The sequence below is a fragment of the Pteronotus mesoamericanus genome, unplaced genomic scaffold, assembly GCF_021234165.1.
Source record: "Pteronotus mesoamericanus isolate MK-2021 breed Mesoamerican mustached bat unplaced genomic scaffold, CSHL_Meso_final contig_116, whole genome shotgun sequence".
Taxonomy (NCBI): Eukaryota; Metazoa; Chordata; class Mammalia; order Chiroptera; family Mormoopidae; genus Pteronotus; species Pteronotus mesoamericanus.
In genome coordinates, this window is record NW_026555027.1 from 43,747,875 (window position 1) to 43,760,632 (window position 12,758).

Genomic DNA, 12,758 nt, shown 5'->3' on the forward strand with positions numbered 1-12,758 from the left:
GGAGTACTAGTCCTGCAAGATATCCTGAGAAGCAGAAATTTTCAAAGTCACCTAAGTTTGGAAAATTATGTATATAATAGTCAAGTCACATGAACAAACTTTAACTAAATATCCTGAAAAATTCTACAATAATAAAACCTGTTTAGCCTTGTTTAACTTAGTATTTCTCAGACTTATTTGAACTTGAAATGACAAAAATATTTTTTGAGAAACAGTATTTAACATCTGCAGAAAAAACTTTGAGATCTGCTGATTCAAAGTCATCTTAAAAACAAAAAGAAAAAGAAAAAGAAAAAAATTTCCCAAAGGAGAAGGGATTCTCAAATGATGACGAGCCATGCCGAGAAGAGCAGGGGAATGATCCTTATCAGAGGAAAGAGCTCACGGGAACCAGGGTGGCTTTAGTCAACCCAGACAGTTGAAGTTCAGAAGATTCCATTCAGGGTGAAGCGACCCGAGGAATTTCAGGTGAGCCAGGATAACAATAACAATTATTATTACTGTCTTTATTCCTGCCTCAATTTATTAATTGCTCAGGATAAGGAAAGCACTATACATACATTCTCTCCAACCACAGAAATACCCTGCAAGATAGGTTTTATCCTCTCTATTTTAGAGACGAGAAAACTGAGACTGACAGAAGGTGACATGAATCCAGTAGAAACAGGATTTGGTCTTAAACCTTTCTTACCGCATCATAGTGACTCACTCTATAAAGTTTCTTCATGTAAGCAATTGCTCTTGCTTTGTTCTCTAGGTCACTGATTGCCCTCTCTGGAGTCTTCCCTAACAGAAATAATTCTAGAGTAAAACAAGTTAAACCATTGATTATTTTGACCTACTTAATTATACCATGTGTGATTTCTTCTGTGAACCAAATTTTGCACACTGATCACCTAGGCATGAAATAGTATTTTGAAATTACTTCTCAAGGCTCTTTAAGAATCGCACAAGAAAATCAATGCTAACATTCCAAGCCAACTCAAAAGCTTATAGAGGCCAAACAGTTAACATGAATGAAGGGAGCTGGTCAGGAACAAGACAAAAGTTGGTTACAGACACTCTGATGATCTACAGAGAATACTGTTCCACCAAAGGGCTTAACTGTTTTCTTAGCTTTGGCATATTGTTGTCAAGCAAAAATGTGAGCCCAATATGGCTTGATCTCATTTTTCAAATGAATCCAGAAACACAGTTTTTATATGAAATCTCCCAATTCCAAAATGTTGACAACTAATTTTTTTTTTAAACATTAGCACAGCCAGAAACAACATAAACTTGCAGGTGGATCACTCATGACCTCACAAATCAACTTCTACTAAAAGTAGTATTACCTCTGCCACCTCCATTTTACCACACTATTCACTCCCTCCATCCAGTGGACCTGGGACCACATTGCTTTCGATACACTCAAAACAATCAAGTTAAGATCGGTCAGTACTGGAGTCATGTTTAAAACCTTTGAGTCTAAAGTCGATTATAAAAAAGGAGACCTCCATTTTTATTTTGAAAGATGGCAAAAGGGTAAAAATAAGTGCATGTGTCACTTGAAGACAATGGCAGTCATTATGTGCTTTTTCTAGGATACATTATATGCTAGAGTGACTCCACGGTGTGAGGAAGCCATTAGCACTGCTCCAGTGACCAAATATTTTTGCTTCCTCCCCTCCAAACTGATTTTCCAAATTACTTTTGGAGACTAGATTCAAGTCCAATTAGGTGATGGGGTGAGCTGTCCTTCATGACATTCTCTTAGCACTAGGGGTGCTTGTTAGAGGGGTGGCTAATGCCACCCGACACCTGTAGTATTCAAAGCTAGAGCTCAAGGTGTGGCCTCTTGGTCTTTTAAGGTCAACCTCATTACTAAGTCCCCAGAGAAGAGCTAAAGAGAGGACGATGGAAAGAGGTTGGCTCCATGGGAAGGGAGTCCTCCTCTGCCTCCTTCTCCCCCTGCTGCCTCAAGGTAAGATGGGACAAGAACAAAAGCAAATCAGACATATAAATTTTGAGAAACAGAGAAACCAGGCTAATTTCTTGTTTCTCCTAGGCAGTCAATGATTGGATGTCCATTTTGGTAAAAATGGAAACTTATAATGCTGATGGTTTTGTACCTCTTTCTAGGATCCTAACAGTTAACTCACTCTTTTCTCTATTTACTTCTCTACTCTCCTCCTTCTATTGGCCTCTTCTCCTTCCCTACGTATTTCTCTTTCCAAGTATACAATCCATCCCCATGGTTTCTAATTATCAGGTGATGTTCAGTAGAAGAAAATTCTTTTCTCATGTCTCTTGAAACAAATGAAATGGAGCAGGAAAGATGCTAAGAGGTAGGACATGGATGAGGCTTGTCATGAAAGAAGGACACTTTTTCAGTATGATTTTCCCAGTCTAGAGTATTTTTCCTGTTCACTATTGAAAATGAGCAGTGAGGGAGAGTATAACATCAGAGATAGATAAAAACAGATGTTACCACATCATTCCCTGTCTCTGCTCCACAAAGTATGACTAGGAAATGGTTAGATATAAGATTGGTATCAAGAAATTCTCTCTGAGATAGTCTCAGTGGTGTTGGTTACTGATTTTGGAAGAGAACAATTGCAGCACAAAGTAGATACAGCAAATAGTCATTAAATTGAAAAACTAAGTTCCTTCCTTAAGATCCCACATATCTCTCACTGTCTACCCGATGCCACCAATGTGTAAGGCCATACCACTATGAACGTGTCCCATCCCACACTACCTGCCTGATTACTTCCCTTATCATTAATTTATGATTATCTCTACCTTATTAATATAGTGAAGAGGAGACCTGTGATGACAAAATTTGTCACTGATATCACCGATACGGCTCAAGGACAGAGAAGGGCAATGGTAGGACACTGAGTGAAGGTGCAAAGGTTTGTGGTGAGATTGTGAAGAACATAGCAGGACACTGAAAAGCAGTGGTCAGGTCTGAGTTTGAATACACCTTGGGACAAGTTTTGCATGGGGACAGAAACAACGAAATTGAGGATAGAGCCCTGACTCAGCTCACCTCACCAGCTTCCACCATTTGCCTACCTACCCAGCCCGCGTTCTCTGGCTCCGGGAGGAGGAGCTCATGGACTTCTCCCATGCCCCTTATTTTCTCGCTGTGCAGAAACACTCCTTACACCCCAGAGCTGGCACCCCTCTCACAGAGTCCTTGCTCTCTACAGGAAGAGGAGACACTTTCACCATCAATTGCTCAGGCTTTGAGCAGCATGGAGTGGATCCTGCTGCCTTCCAACCAGTGTTTGACAGAAAGGTCTTCCTTCCAGCCACCAACTACAGCAACCCCATTCATGTCAACATCTCCTTCACCGTGTCTGCCATCCTGGAAGTGGTAAGTCCTGACCAAACATTGCAATGGTCTAGTGGTAAGTGGTGGGTCTCCTGGTTGCATTTTGTAAAATTAAGAGCTCATTCTATGGGGTAGGGAGACATAGTAGGGAATGCTACAATGATACCACTGCGGGTAAAGTCTCTCCCTCCTTGGAATACGCCGCGAGCAACATAATCCCAGTGGCCTCATGATGTTTTTTTCACTTAATGTTTCCCATGTGCCTTAGATTATTTGACCTACATTTTTCAGTGGCTTATGATTAAAAATCCTAATTGCCACACAGAACAGCCTTGGAAATGAATAAGTGGTGAGTGGTGGTATTGGACCTGACTTCACAGAGTTAATGATCCTGCATGAAAATTGTTTTTCCAGAATGCACAGCTTCAACAGATGACATCATTCCTGTGGCTAAATATGGTATGATAGGCTAAGTTTCCCCTCTACTATAGTACCTTCTTTTTTCTGCTCCTGGGTCCAATTTTGCAGATTACAGAGGATAAAGCTGAGAATACCCATGAATTAGATGAGTTCAAACAGAGCCAGACCAACAATAAAAACACAAAGCTTCCTCATTATGCCAGTTTAAGAGGCCAGAGATGGGGCACAGAGGGAAGGTAGAATAAAGCAAGGTCATGGAACCCAATATTTAAATGGCTCCATCCTTGGGAATCCAAAGCCAAGCTCAAGGCCTCCCTTGAGGACATTCAGGGAGAAGTGGAAGTAAGACGTTGTTAGTGACACTGTGACAGCTCACCAGAGAGGAGCTGGGAGAGTGAAGAAATGAGTGAAAAAAAAAAAAAGAATTATAAAGTGCAGGAGATCTTAGAGCAAGACTAAAAGTAGTTCCCACTCCATTTGTCCCATGTCATGGTTTCCTCTAGAAATGGTACAATCCGTTCATCAGGTGGAACCCAGAGGAATGTGGGGGCATCAGGAACCTCAGCATAGCAACTGAGAACCTGTGGCTTCCAGATATCTTCATCGTGGAGTTGTGAGTACCAGGGATGCAAAAAGCAAGGAGGAAACCATTTCTCCAGAGAAGAGCATAATGTAACCTATAGGGGCTACACAAAGACTCAATTTAGAAAGGAGCAGTATCTGAACTGAGGAGCTTACAAAATCCCCAGAGATAGGTGGAAGCGGGAAATCAGATAAGTGGGCTGGGGCACAGAAATGGGGGAGCCTGAGAAAGAAACAAGGCCAGGTCTGACGGGGAACCCACAGCACCCTCCTCTCCGTCCTTCTCGTATACAGCATAAATATAGATGAGGCAGCTGAGGGGCTCATGGCTTATGTCAACAGTGAAGGGCACATCCGATATGACAAGCCAATGAAGGTGATCAGCATCTGTAACCTGGACATCTTCTATTTCCCCTTTGATGAACAAAACTGCACACTGACTTTCAGCTCTTTCGTCTACACAGGTGAGTGAGGCTCATAAACAGTGGTCTGCTAAAATGCAGAGAGAAGGCTTTGGGAGAGAAGAGGACAGAAAGCTGGGAACAGTGAGGGAATCTCACTGAAGGGTGGGGGGGTGGGCGCTAACTGTCAAGAAACCCAACAGTCTGGGCAAGGGAGTTGGGAGCATTTGGGGAGGCTGAATTTTCTGGATCTCTTTGCAGAGGAGAACATGGTCCTGGGCATGGAGAAGGAAGTGCAGGAGATTTCGATCACATCCCAGAACCTCATTCAGAGCAATGGGGAGTGGGTACTTCTGGGAATCCACCAGAGAATGGTGAAGATGACTGTGGGCACCAGCCAGTACGACCAAATCATTTTCTATGTAAGCTCAGGGGCCCGGGTTGTGATCTTCCCCTGGGATGCATAGTTTATATCCCCCCTCCTCCCAGAGCAGAAGCTCTTCCACTAGAAAGGAAACTCCTTGAGCACAGGGATTTTTATCACTTTTATCACGGATACATCTCCTGTACCTATAACAGTCTCTAGCACTCAGTAAACGTTGATGGAATGAATCCTCCCTGAGGAAGAAATGAAGTTCTCATGGCAGTGATTCCCACTGAGAAGGAGCCTCTCTTCCCCCAGGGCCATCAGAACTTTCTGGAGGGCTGGAATTGTTGTGTTTACTTTTAAAAAGAAAGGTTGGAAGGCAGTATGGTGATTACCCGAGGGAAAGTAGGGTAGGAGATGTAGAAGGCAGGGGATAAACGGTGATGGAAGGAGGCTTGACTTGGGGTGGTGAACACTCAATACAATACACTGATGATATATTATGGAATTGTACACCTGAAATCTATATAATTTTATTAACCAGTGTCACTCCAATAAATTCAGTAAAATTTTTTAAATAAAATAAAGAGATGGCAGAAAAATTCATAAAACATTGTCTTGAGGATATTATGATTCCAAATCCTGGTGATCCCAAAATACCTGCCACTGTCTTGCTCTCCCTCCCACTGGTCTTAAATTCCACCAGCAAAGTCACTAGATATTAGGCCTTGATGAGGAAAGCAAGCAGAAATATAAGGATAAAATGCACATGATAACCTATGAATCTGGTCCCTCAGTCCTGCGAAGAGCATGTCGTAAGGACAAACAGAGAGTGGAGAAAGTTGACACTTTGGGCCAAGAAGGAATGAAATATGTTTCAGTGGTGAGACGCATGGCAGAATCAAACTCTGGGAAGGCAGACTATGGTGCCTAAGATGACTTTGTTGGAGAGATAAGATAGCAAGGTGACTTTTCTTACTAGACAGTTTGTTCCAGAACTAATCTCTTAACTTGCATAGCTGTCTCCTAGTCTACTCCTCTCTTGCCCCTCTCTCCTCCCCACCAGGTGGCCATCCGGCGCAGACCCAGACACTATGTCATAAACCTTCTGGTGCCCAGTAGCTTTCTGGTTGCCATTGATGCCCTCAGCTTCTACCTGCCAGCAGAAAGCGAGAACCGCGCCCCATTCAAGGTGACACTTCTTCTGGGCTACAACGTCTTCCTGCTCATGATGAATGACTTACTCCCGGATACTGGCACCCCCCTTATCAGTATGATCCCTTCCTCTTTCAGTAGAATAAAAACAAGGTGGGAGGATGGGGTGGGGAGAGGGACCAGGGGAACCAGTTCAAACTTTAAAAAGGGTCCTTTGGGATTAGTCAAAAAACATATATGAAGGACCCATGGACAGGGACAGCAGTGTGGGGACTGACTGTGGGAGCGGGAGGTGGACTGGGTGGAGGGGTGGTGAAGGGGGGAAAATTGGAACAACTGTAATAGCATAAACAATAAAACATTTTTTAAATAATGAAATAAAAAGTTCCATTTGGGAAATAGGAAATAAGAAGTCTGGGAGGGGTCACTGGTCCTCACACAGGCCTGCCTGCCTTCCCTCCAGGTGTCTACTTCGCTCTCTGTCTGTCACTGATGGTGCTCAGCCTGCTAGAGACCATCTTCATCACCTACCTGCTGCACCTGGCCACCACCCAGCCCCCACCCATGCCCCGGTGGCTCCATTCCCTGCTTCTGCACTGCACCAGCCCAACAAAATGCTGTCCCACTGCTCCCCAGAAGAGAAACAAGAACCTGGGCCTCTCCCCAGCCCACCTGCCTGGTAAGGAAGTCAGCTCTGCCCACACTTCCTCTTACAAAACCTCCACTCCTGCTCCTGCCTCCTTCCCTGTTCCTCTCCCTCCGCAGGTGAACTTTGCAGCCCGTAGCTTGGTTTCTGTTTCTCCTTAGGTCTGAAGGAGCCTGTGGAGTTTGTGGGGAAGATGCTGGGACCCCAAGAGGCAGAGTTAAATGCTTACCCTGGGTCCATGAGGATCTGTCAGGAAGATGAGCTTCAGAAGCAGCACTTGGTCAGCCTGTGGATGCAGTTCAGCCACATGATGGACACCCTGCTGTTCCGCCTCTACCTGCTCTTCATGGCCACCTCCATCATCACAGTCCTTGTCCTCTGGAACACCTAGGCAGATGCTCACCTGCAAGCTCTAGCCCACAGTTTCTCTCGCCTCCGGAAACCAGCCAGGCTCCCATGCCCATTCACATTCTAGCTTCACAGCCCTGGCAACCGCCTCATTTTTTAACCCAGTCCTTTTGTGCAGTCAAACCAGACCTGGATAATTTCCTATAATTCCCAGAGTTAGGCTGTTGCTCCTGCACGCTGTCGACCCCCTTCAGCCTTCCCACAAGGCTCGCCTGCCTGGCTTCTCAGGAATACTTCCTTGGTTGAATCACCCCTAATAAACCCCTTTGCAGAAAGTGCTGGTTCTTCCCTGCATTATATTATAGTACAAAAAAAAAAAAAAATCTTGGGATTAAGAATCTTATTGCAGAAACTTCTCATTACCAAAAGCATTTCTTTTTCTTTTTCTTTTTTTTTAATGGTTTATCAGCCAACATGTAAAAGTGGAAAACCGAAGAGAAGGGGCCAAATTTATTACAAGGAATTATAATAAAAGAGGGATTAACCTCCTAAATCCAGTAATCCTGGATTTCAGAAATTAATAATGTGCCAGAACCAGGCATCTCTGGCTTAAAGAGTGAAGCTTTTTGTCACAGCCTGACATATGACTCATTCATCATTAAGCACTTAGAGTGTTAATATATATAATCCCAAATTACTGTTAAGTGTGGTGCAATGAGTTGATCTGCCCTTCATCACACTAAAAATAGAACATTAGGCCATGGAAAGCACATCTGAAAATGGCATCTGCTTTACTTCGGAGTTACACAAAGGAACTGGAAAATTTGACTTGGAAAGTCTTTGTCTATTGGTCATCTCTCCCACTAGCTGCCTGGGGAGGTAGAGGCCCCTGTGTCGCCATATGAGAGAGCTGTGGCATGATTTGCTGGACACCCCAGATTCAGAAAAGCACAAATTTGAGAGCAACTTAATTACAACTCAAACCTAGTCTTTTCTTTTTAGCAACCATTCCTTTTTATTTCTTTCATTTATCCTACTCTCTATGTAAAGCCTAAATTTCCCAGTCACAACGAGCTAGGAGTAAAAAGAGAGTTGTAATATTGTTCATTAAACAGTATTTCCCTGGTTCCTCCTCGCCAATGTTCTTCCTCAAACGCCTCAACTCTTTCTGGTCACTGTAGATGCCGAAAGGTGGCAAAGCTGCCAATGTCCACTCCTACCCCAGTGTTCTCTGCAGGCGGGAGCATCTCAGAGCCCAGGCCACTGGCGGGCTGAATCCTGCGGCGCAGATGTTCCTAGGTGGATGCTGAGTCACCCGGACAAGCTGTTGCTTACTCTTTCTGTGCTTCCCCTTCTGCAGGCAGAAGTCCATAGGAATTGGAAATTGGAGGCAGAAATACCCTGCTATATTCCAAATTGCTCCTTTCACTGAGGCCCCTGGTGTTCCAACTAAACTTGAGTCCCGTAATTCTTCTTTTTCCCCCTCTGCATTGTTTTTCCAGGAAGATCTTTGGCTCCTGTGCCTAGAGCGCTGTCAGGTACTCCGCTGACCATCCTGACATCCTCCGGGGACGTCCAAGACCCAGTGTATCGCAATCGAGGCTCAGATCAGGAGCCCTGAATTCACCTACACAAATTAGTGTATCTGTTATGATTTTGGCAGTTCCCCAGCTCACAGCTTTCTACAAAGTGGGCCTTTAGAAAGGACACAGTATAGTGGTGCTAATGTAGAACACTTATTAAGTTTTTAGTATGTGGCAGGCAGTCTTCTAAGTGCTTTACATGAGTAAACACATTTCATCCTTATGGTTACCCTGTGAAATAAGAACTACAGATCCACAAACCCTTGGAGCCAAATGTGTTTTGGAATTCAAAAATTTCCACCTTTTAAAAAGGTAAAATTGTGCATGTGCTGTATATTCTGAACAAGTAGGGTATGGTGCAGCACCATATAATCAAATATTAATATTTCTGCAGTGGAATCTATGATAACAAAAATGAAACTACAAATAGTTTCATCCGTTCAGGGCAGGTTTTGCCCACCAAATAGTTTGTGAAAAATCATTTGGTTTTCGAAGCTCTTCAGGTTTTAGAATTGTGGTTTTGTTTTATTCTCCCAATAAAATAAATGAGAAAATGAAGCGCAGGGAGCCGACATAACAGCCAGTGAGCTGTCGCCCATGGTTCCACAACTAGTTAAGGGGCAGAGCTGTGGTTTGAACCTGAGCAGACTCTAGATACTGGACTCTTACTCTCTCTGTCCTCCAAGATAAGGAGGAGAACCAGACAGGTTCTCTAAGAGTCCCGTGTTGAGAGGTCAATGCCATTTCCAGACTTTATCAGGTAACACTTTAAGAGAATTAAAACAGAAAGAGCAAGGTCCTGATCTGGGTGCCAGAAACCATATTTCTTTTCTATTTCCTTTCCATCCCTCCCTCATTTTCCCCCACTTCTCACTTCCTCCCTCCCCATCCCAAGTCATAACATTCAAGTTCATTGCTTCTGCTTTATCCATTTCTTTCTAGAATGTGTATTTCTCCCAATCTAATCTGGGCAATTCATCTTACCCCTGTGTTCTCTATGGATTTAGTTTGTTGCTGCTGATACTTATTGTCAGATGCTTTTAGATCTTCCACTCGTCTGCCCTGTCCTGAGACAGTCACCTCACCCAGAAACTCATCATTGACATAGTTGAGTAGTTCATTTACCCAGTGTTTGAGCAGTTCTGAAATTATTTAAGATCAAGTTGCATCACTTTGTTTTTTCCCATCCATTTTCATAGTACATGTTTCTCTGCTTATTTTCTTCACATCTATTCCAAACAAGTAGCTTTAAGTTTTATTTGAATAGGATATATGCAACTTATCCTTTTTGACACATGAATTAAGATGTTATATCTCCTTCCAGTAAGAGAAGGCATGGTATAATTATAGTGATTTTTCCTTCTCCAAAATCAAAATCTGAACATGTGCTCTTAACACATAACTGATAATCATATAGAACCTTTGAAACTAGAGCTTTCCCAGAAAATTGACAGGTATGGCTGCTGCCTTTCTGTTCTATCTATAACAGGATCACATGATAAGCACACTTTGTGCTACAGACTTCTCTTTTGTTATGTAGCAGACCTCTGAAAGGCTTTGCAAGGTAATTTATGACCTCTTTAGAAAAATCTACTGACAGGCAACTGGTCCTGCCTGGGCTGTCTTGCATTTGATGTCCTATTTCTGCCTAATAGCTCCTTAGCTTGTCCATTCATCTGCAGTGCTACCCTGTGGTTCTTGCACACATTCTTCTTTAAATGCTTACAAGCAGTATTTTTCATGTTTTCTGTATTTTCATGTTTCATATTAACTGGACATGAAAATTTATTATCTCATTACCATTTTTTCTTCTCTTCTTCCTCCAGATTTGCTCTAGGATGTGAAGTCACAGACTTTATTTCAGGCCTATTTTTTCCTCCTATCCAATATCTGGTCCTTCCTTTGATAACCTCTCTTATGTGATCATTCATTGGCACTAGTTATTTTATATAGTAGGAAAAAATAATATAGTACAGAGACTTTGGAATCTGGCAATCCTGGGTTCTAATCTGACCCTATTACTTGCTAGCTGGGTAACCTTGTACAAGTGGCTTAACCTTGTAAGTTTAAATTTCTTTATTTGTGAATTGATGCTAGCAACACAGATTAAATTATTTTTAAAATATGGATTTTTTAAAAATCATTGATAAGTGTATAGAAATTAAAAAGCCAAACGTGACATACTAGAGAGCATCTCTTTATCAAGCAGGCTGACACCTAGAGAGCAAAACCAACTTTAGGTGGGAGGCAATAGACATAAAGAATTATAGACTTAATAGTTCTCATTTTTCAGTTGAGAAAAATGGAAAAAAGTAACATGATAAATATGAGGTTGTCATATGTCAAGAGGGCCTGGAATCAGAGCTGGGTCTGTCAAAGTGGCAGCCACAGGTGAGTGTCTATGAGACTCTTTTCCCAGGTGCCTTTCAAGAGGCCCAGGCCCCGCTGCTCCAGGCACCATCACTAGGCCTGACCTCAACTATACCCGATCCTGCCATCGGCTGTTTTGGCTGCCTCCCGTGCTGCTGGTTCCTGTGCCCTGGCCAGCAGTCTCTGTATGTGGTTGCCACCCATATGGGCTGCTGAACAATGACTCTCTCTCTCCTCTTCCACCATCTAATTCTGCCTGGGCCAGGTTACAGCTATTTTCCCAAACCTGATCCCCCAGGGTGCTGGATGAATAGGCCACCAAAGGGCCATGCAGTGTGACCCCCTCCCGGCTTAGAATAAACTAAGGAGAAAGGCATTGAGGTCTGTGATTTGCAAAAGTACAGCTCCCATCGCCACTGTTTACCTTTGGATTCAGGGACTTTCTAGGCCTACGGATTTCATTGGTGGAAATCTGGAGGCCTGCTGATCAGCCCAACAGACTTCTTCACTAGAGAATAATGAAAAGAGCAAGGAAAGAGCAATGGAAGCAAACTGACCTGGGTTTGAATCTGGCTTCTACCAATTTCCACTTGGGTGGACACTGAGCCAGATTTTTTGACCTCTCTGCACCTCAGTTTTCTAATCCATAAAATGGAAGTAATAGTGCTGGCCTCTCAAAGCAATTGTGAGGATATGAATGCTGGAAGTGAAGTACCAAACACAGTATAAATCATACGGCACAAACTCAATAAATGGTAGCTCTGGTTGGGTCACTCTGAGCCTGCCCTTTACTGGCAACTTAGAGGGGGCAGTCAGGAAAAACAAGGCTGGGCCCCGGCTCCAGCCTCCTGCATTCCATCTGCTCCAGACTGCTGTGCTTCTGCCCACCCCCATCCCCACCTAACTGCACCCAAGATGGGGGCCCCCACCTCAGCCATGCCATGGGAGCAGCAATAATTTCTCTGATATGGCTTCACGACACCGATAAGGTTCCCAACCACCTGTATTACATCTGCCCAAAGGTGCCTGTGTCTCTTTCCTCATCCATAGTGAACTGTCAGGCCAGGTTTTTAACCAACATTTATTGACTGCACGCTACTCTATGCCACACACAGAGGGAGGGTGGAGGTGGGAGGTGGAAGAACAAGATATGCTTTCTGCTCTCAATGAGATTACAGAGCAAGAGGGGAGAGGCCCGTGTAAAGGGATGTTTCCAAACTGAAAGGTTACAACTGAGTTCAGTGTGTGTGTGTGTGTGTGTGTGTGTGTGTGTGTGTGTGAGAGAGAGAGAAAGAGAGAGAGAGAGAGAGAGAGAGAGAGAGAGAGAGGCTTCACAAAAGACTAGAAGCTTGAATTGAACTGAATCTTTTCCTTTTTGAGTTAAGCTGAACCTTTAAGAATTTATTAGTGGAACAATAGTGGTAGAAGATATATTTTAGGTTGAGAGAACATGGAGGAGTTAAAATCACATATTGAGCCCTGGCTGGTGTGGCTCATTTGTTTGCAGGAGCGTCATCTTGCAAAGTGAAAGGTCACAGGTTCAATTCCCAGTCAGTGCACGTGC

At 43.5% G+C, this 12,758-nt stretch overlaps 1 protein-coding gene across 1 annotated transcript; it reads left to right on the forward strand.

Moving 5' to 3' along the window:
* The first annotated feature begins 1,896 nt into the window (after positions 1 to 1,896).
* LOC129073509 (5-hydroxytryptamine receptor 3C-like) lies at positions 1,897 to 7,284 on the forward strand. The gene is made up of 9 exons (XM_054577165.1): positions 1,897 to 1,963; positions 3,198 to 3,364; positions 3,737 to 3,781; positions 4,246 to 4,355; positions 4,619 to 4,788; positions 4,987 to 5,147; positions 6,159 to 6,363; positions 6,711 to 6,926; positions 7,055 to 7,284. Exons 1-9 carry the CDS (start codon positions 1,897 to 1,899, stop codon positions 7,282 to 7,284), a joined length of 1,371 nt encoding a protein of 456 aa, XP_054433140.1.
* Positions 7,285 to 12,758: the final 5,474 nt, after the last annotated feature.

Bases quoted from the DNA above. Each gene is read 5' to 3' on its own strand.
- LOC129073509 (XM_054577165.1), top strand. From the start codon at position 1,897: ATGGAAAGAGGTTGGCTCCATGGGAAGGGAGTCCTCCTCTGCCTCCTT. The intron at 3,365-3,736 runs GTAAGTCCTGAC...TTGTTTTTCCAG, and splicing joins TGTCTGCCATCCTGGAAGTG to AATGCACAGCTTCAACAGAT. The intron at 3,782-4,245 runs GTATGATAGGCT...GGTTTCCTCTAG, and splicing joins CATTCCTGTGGCTAAATATG to AAATGGTACAATCCGTTCAT.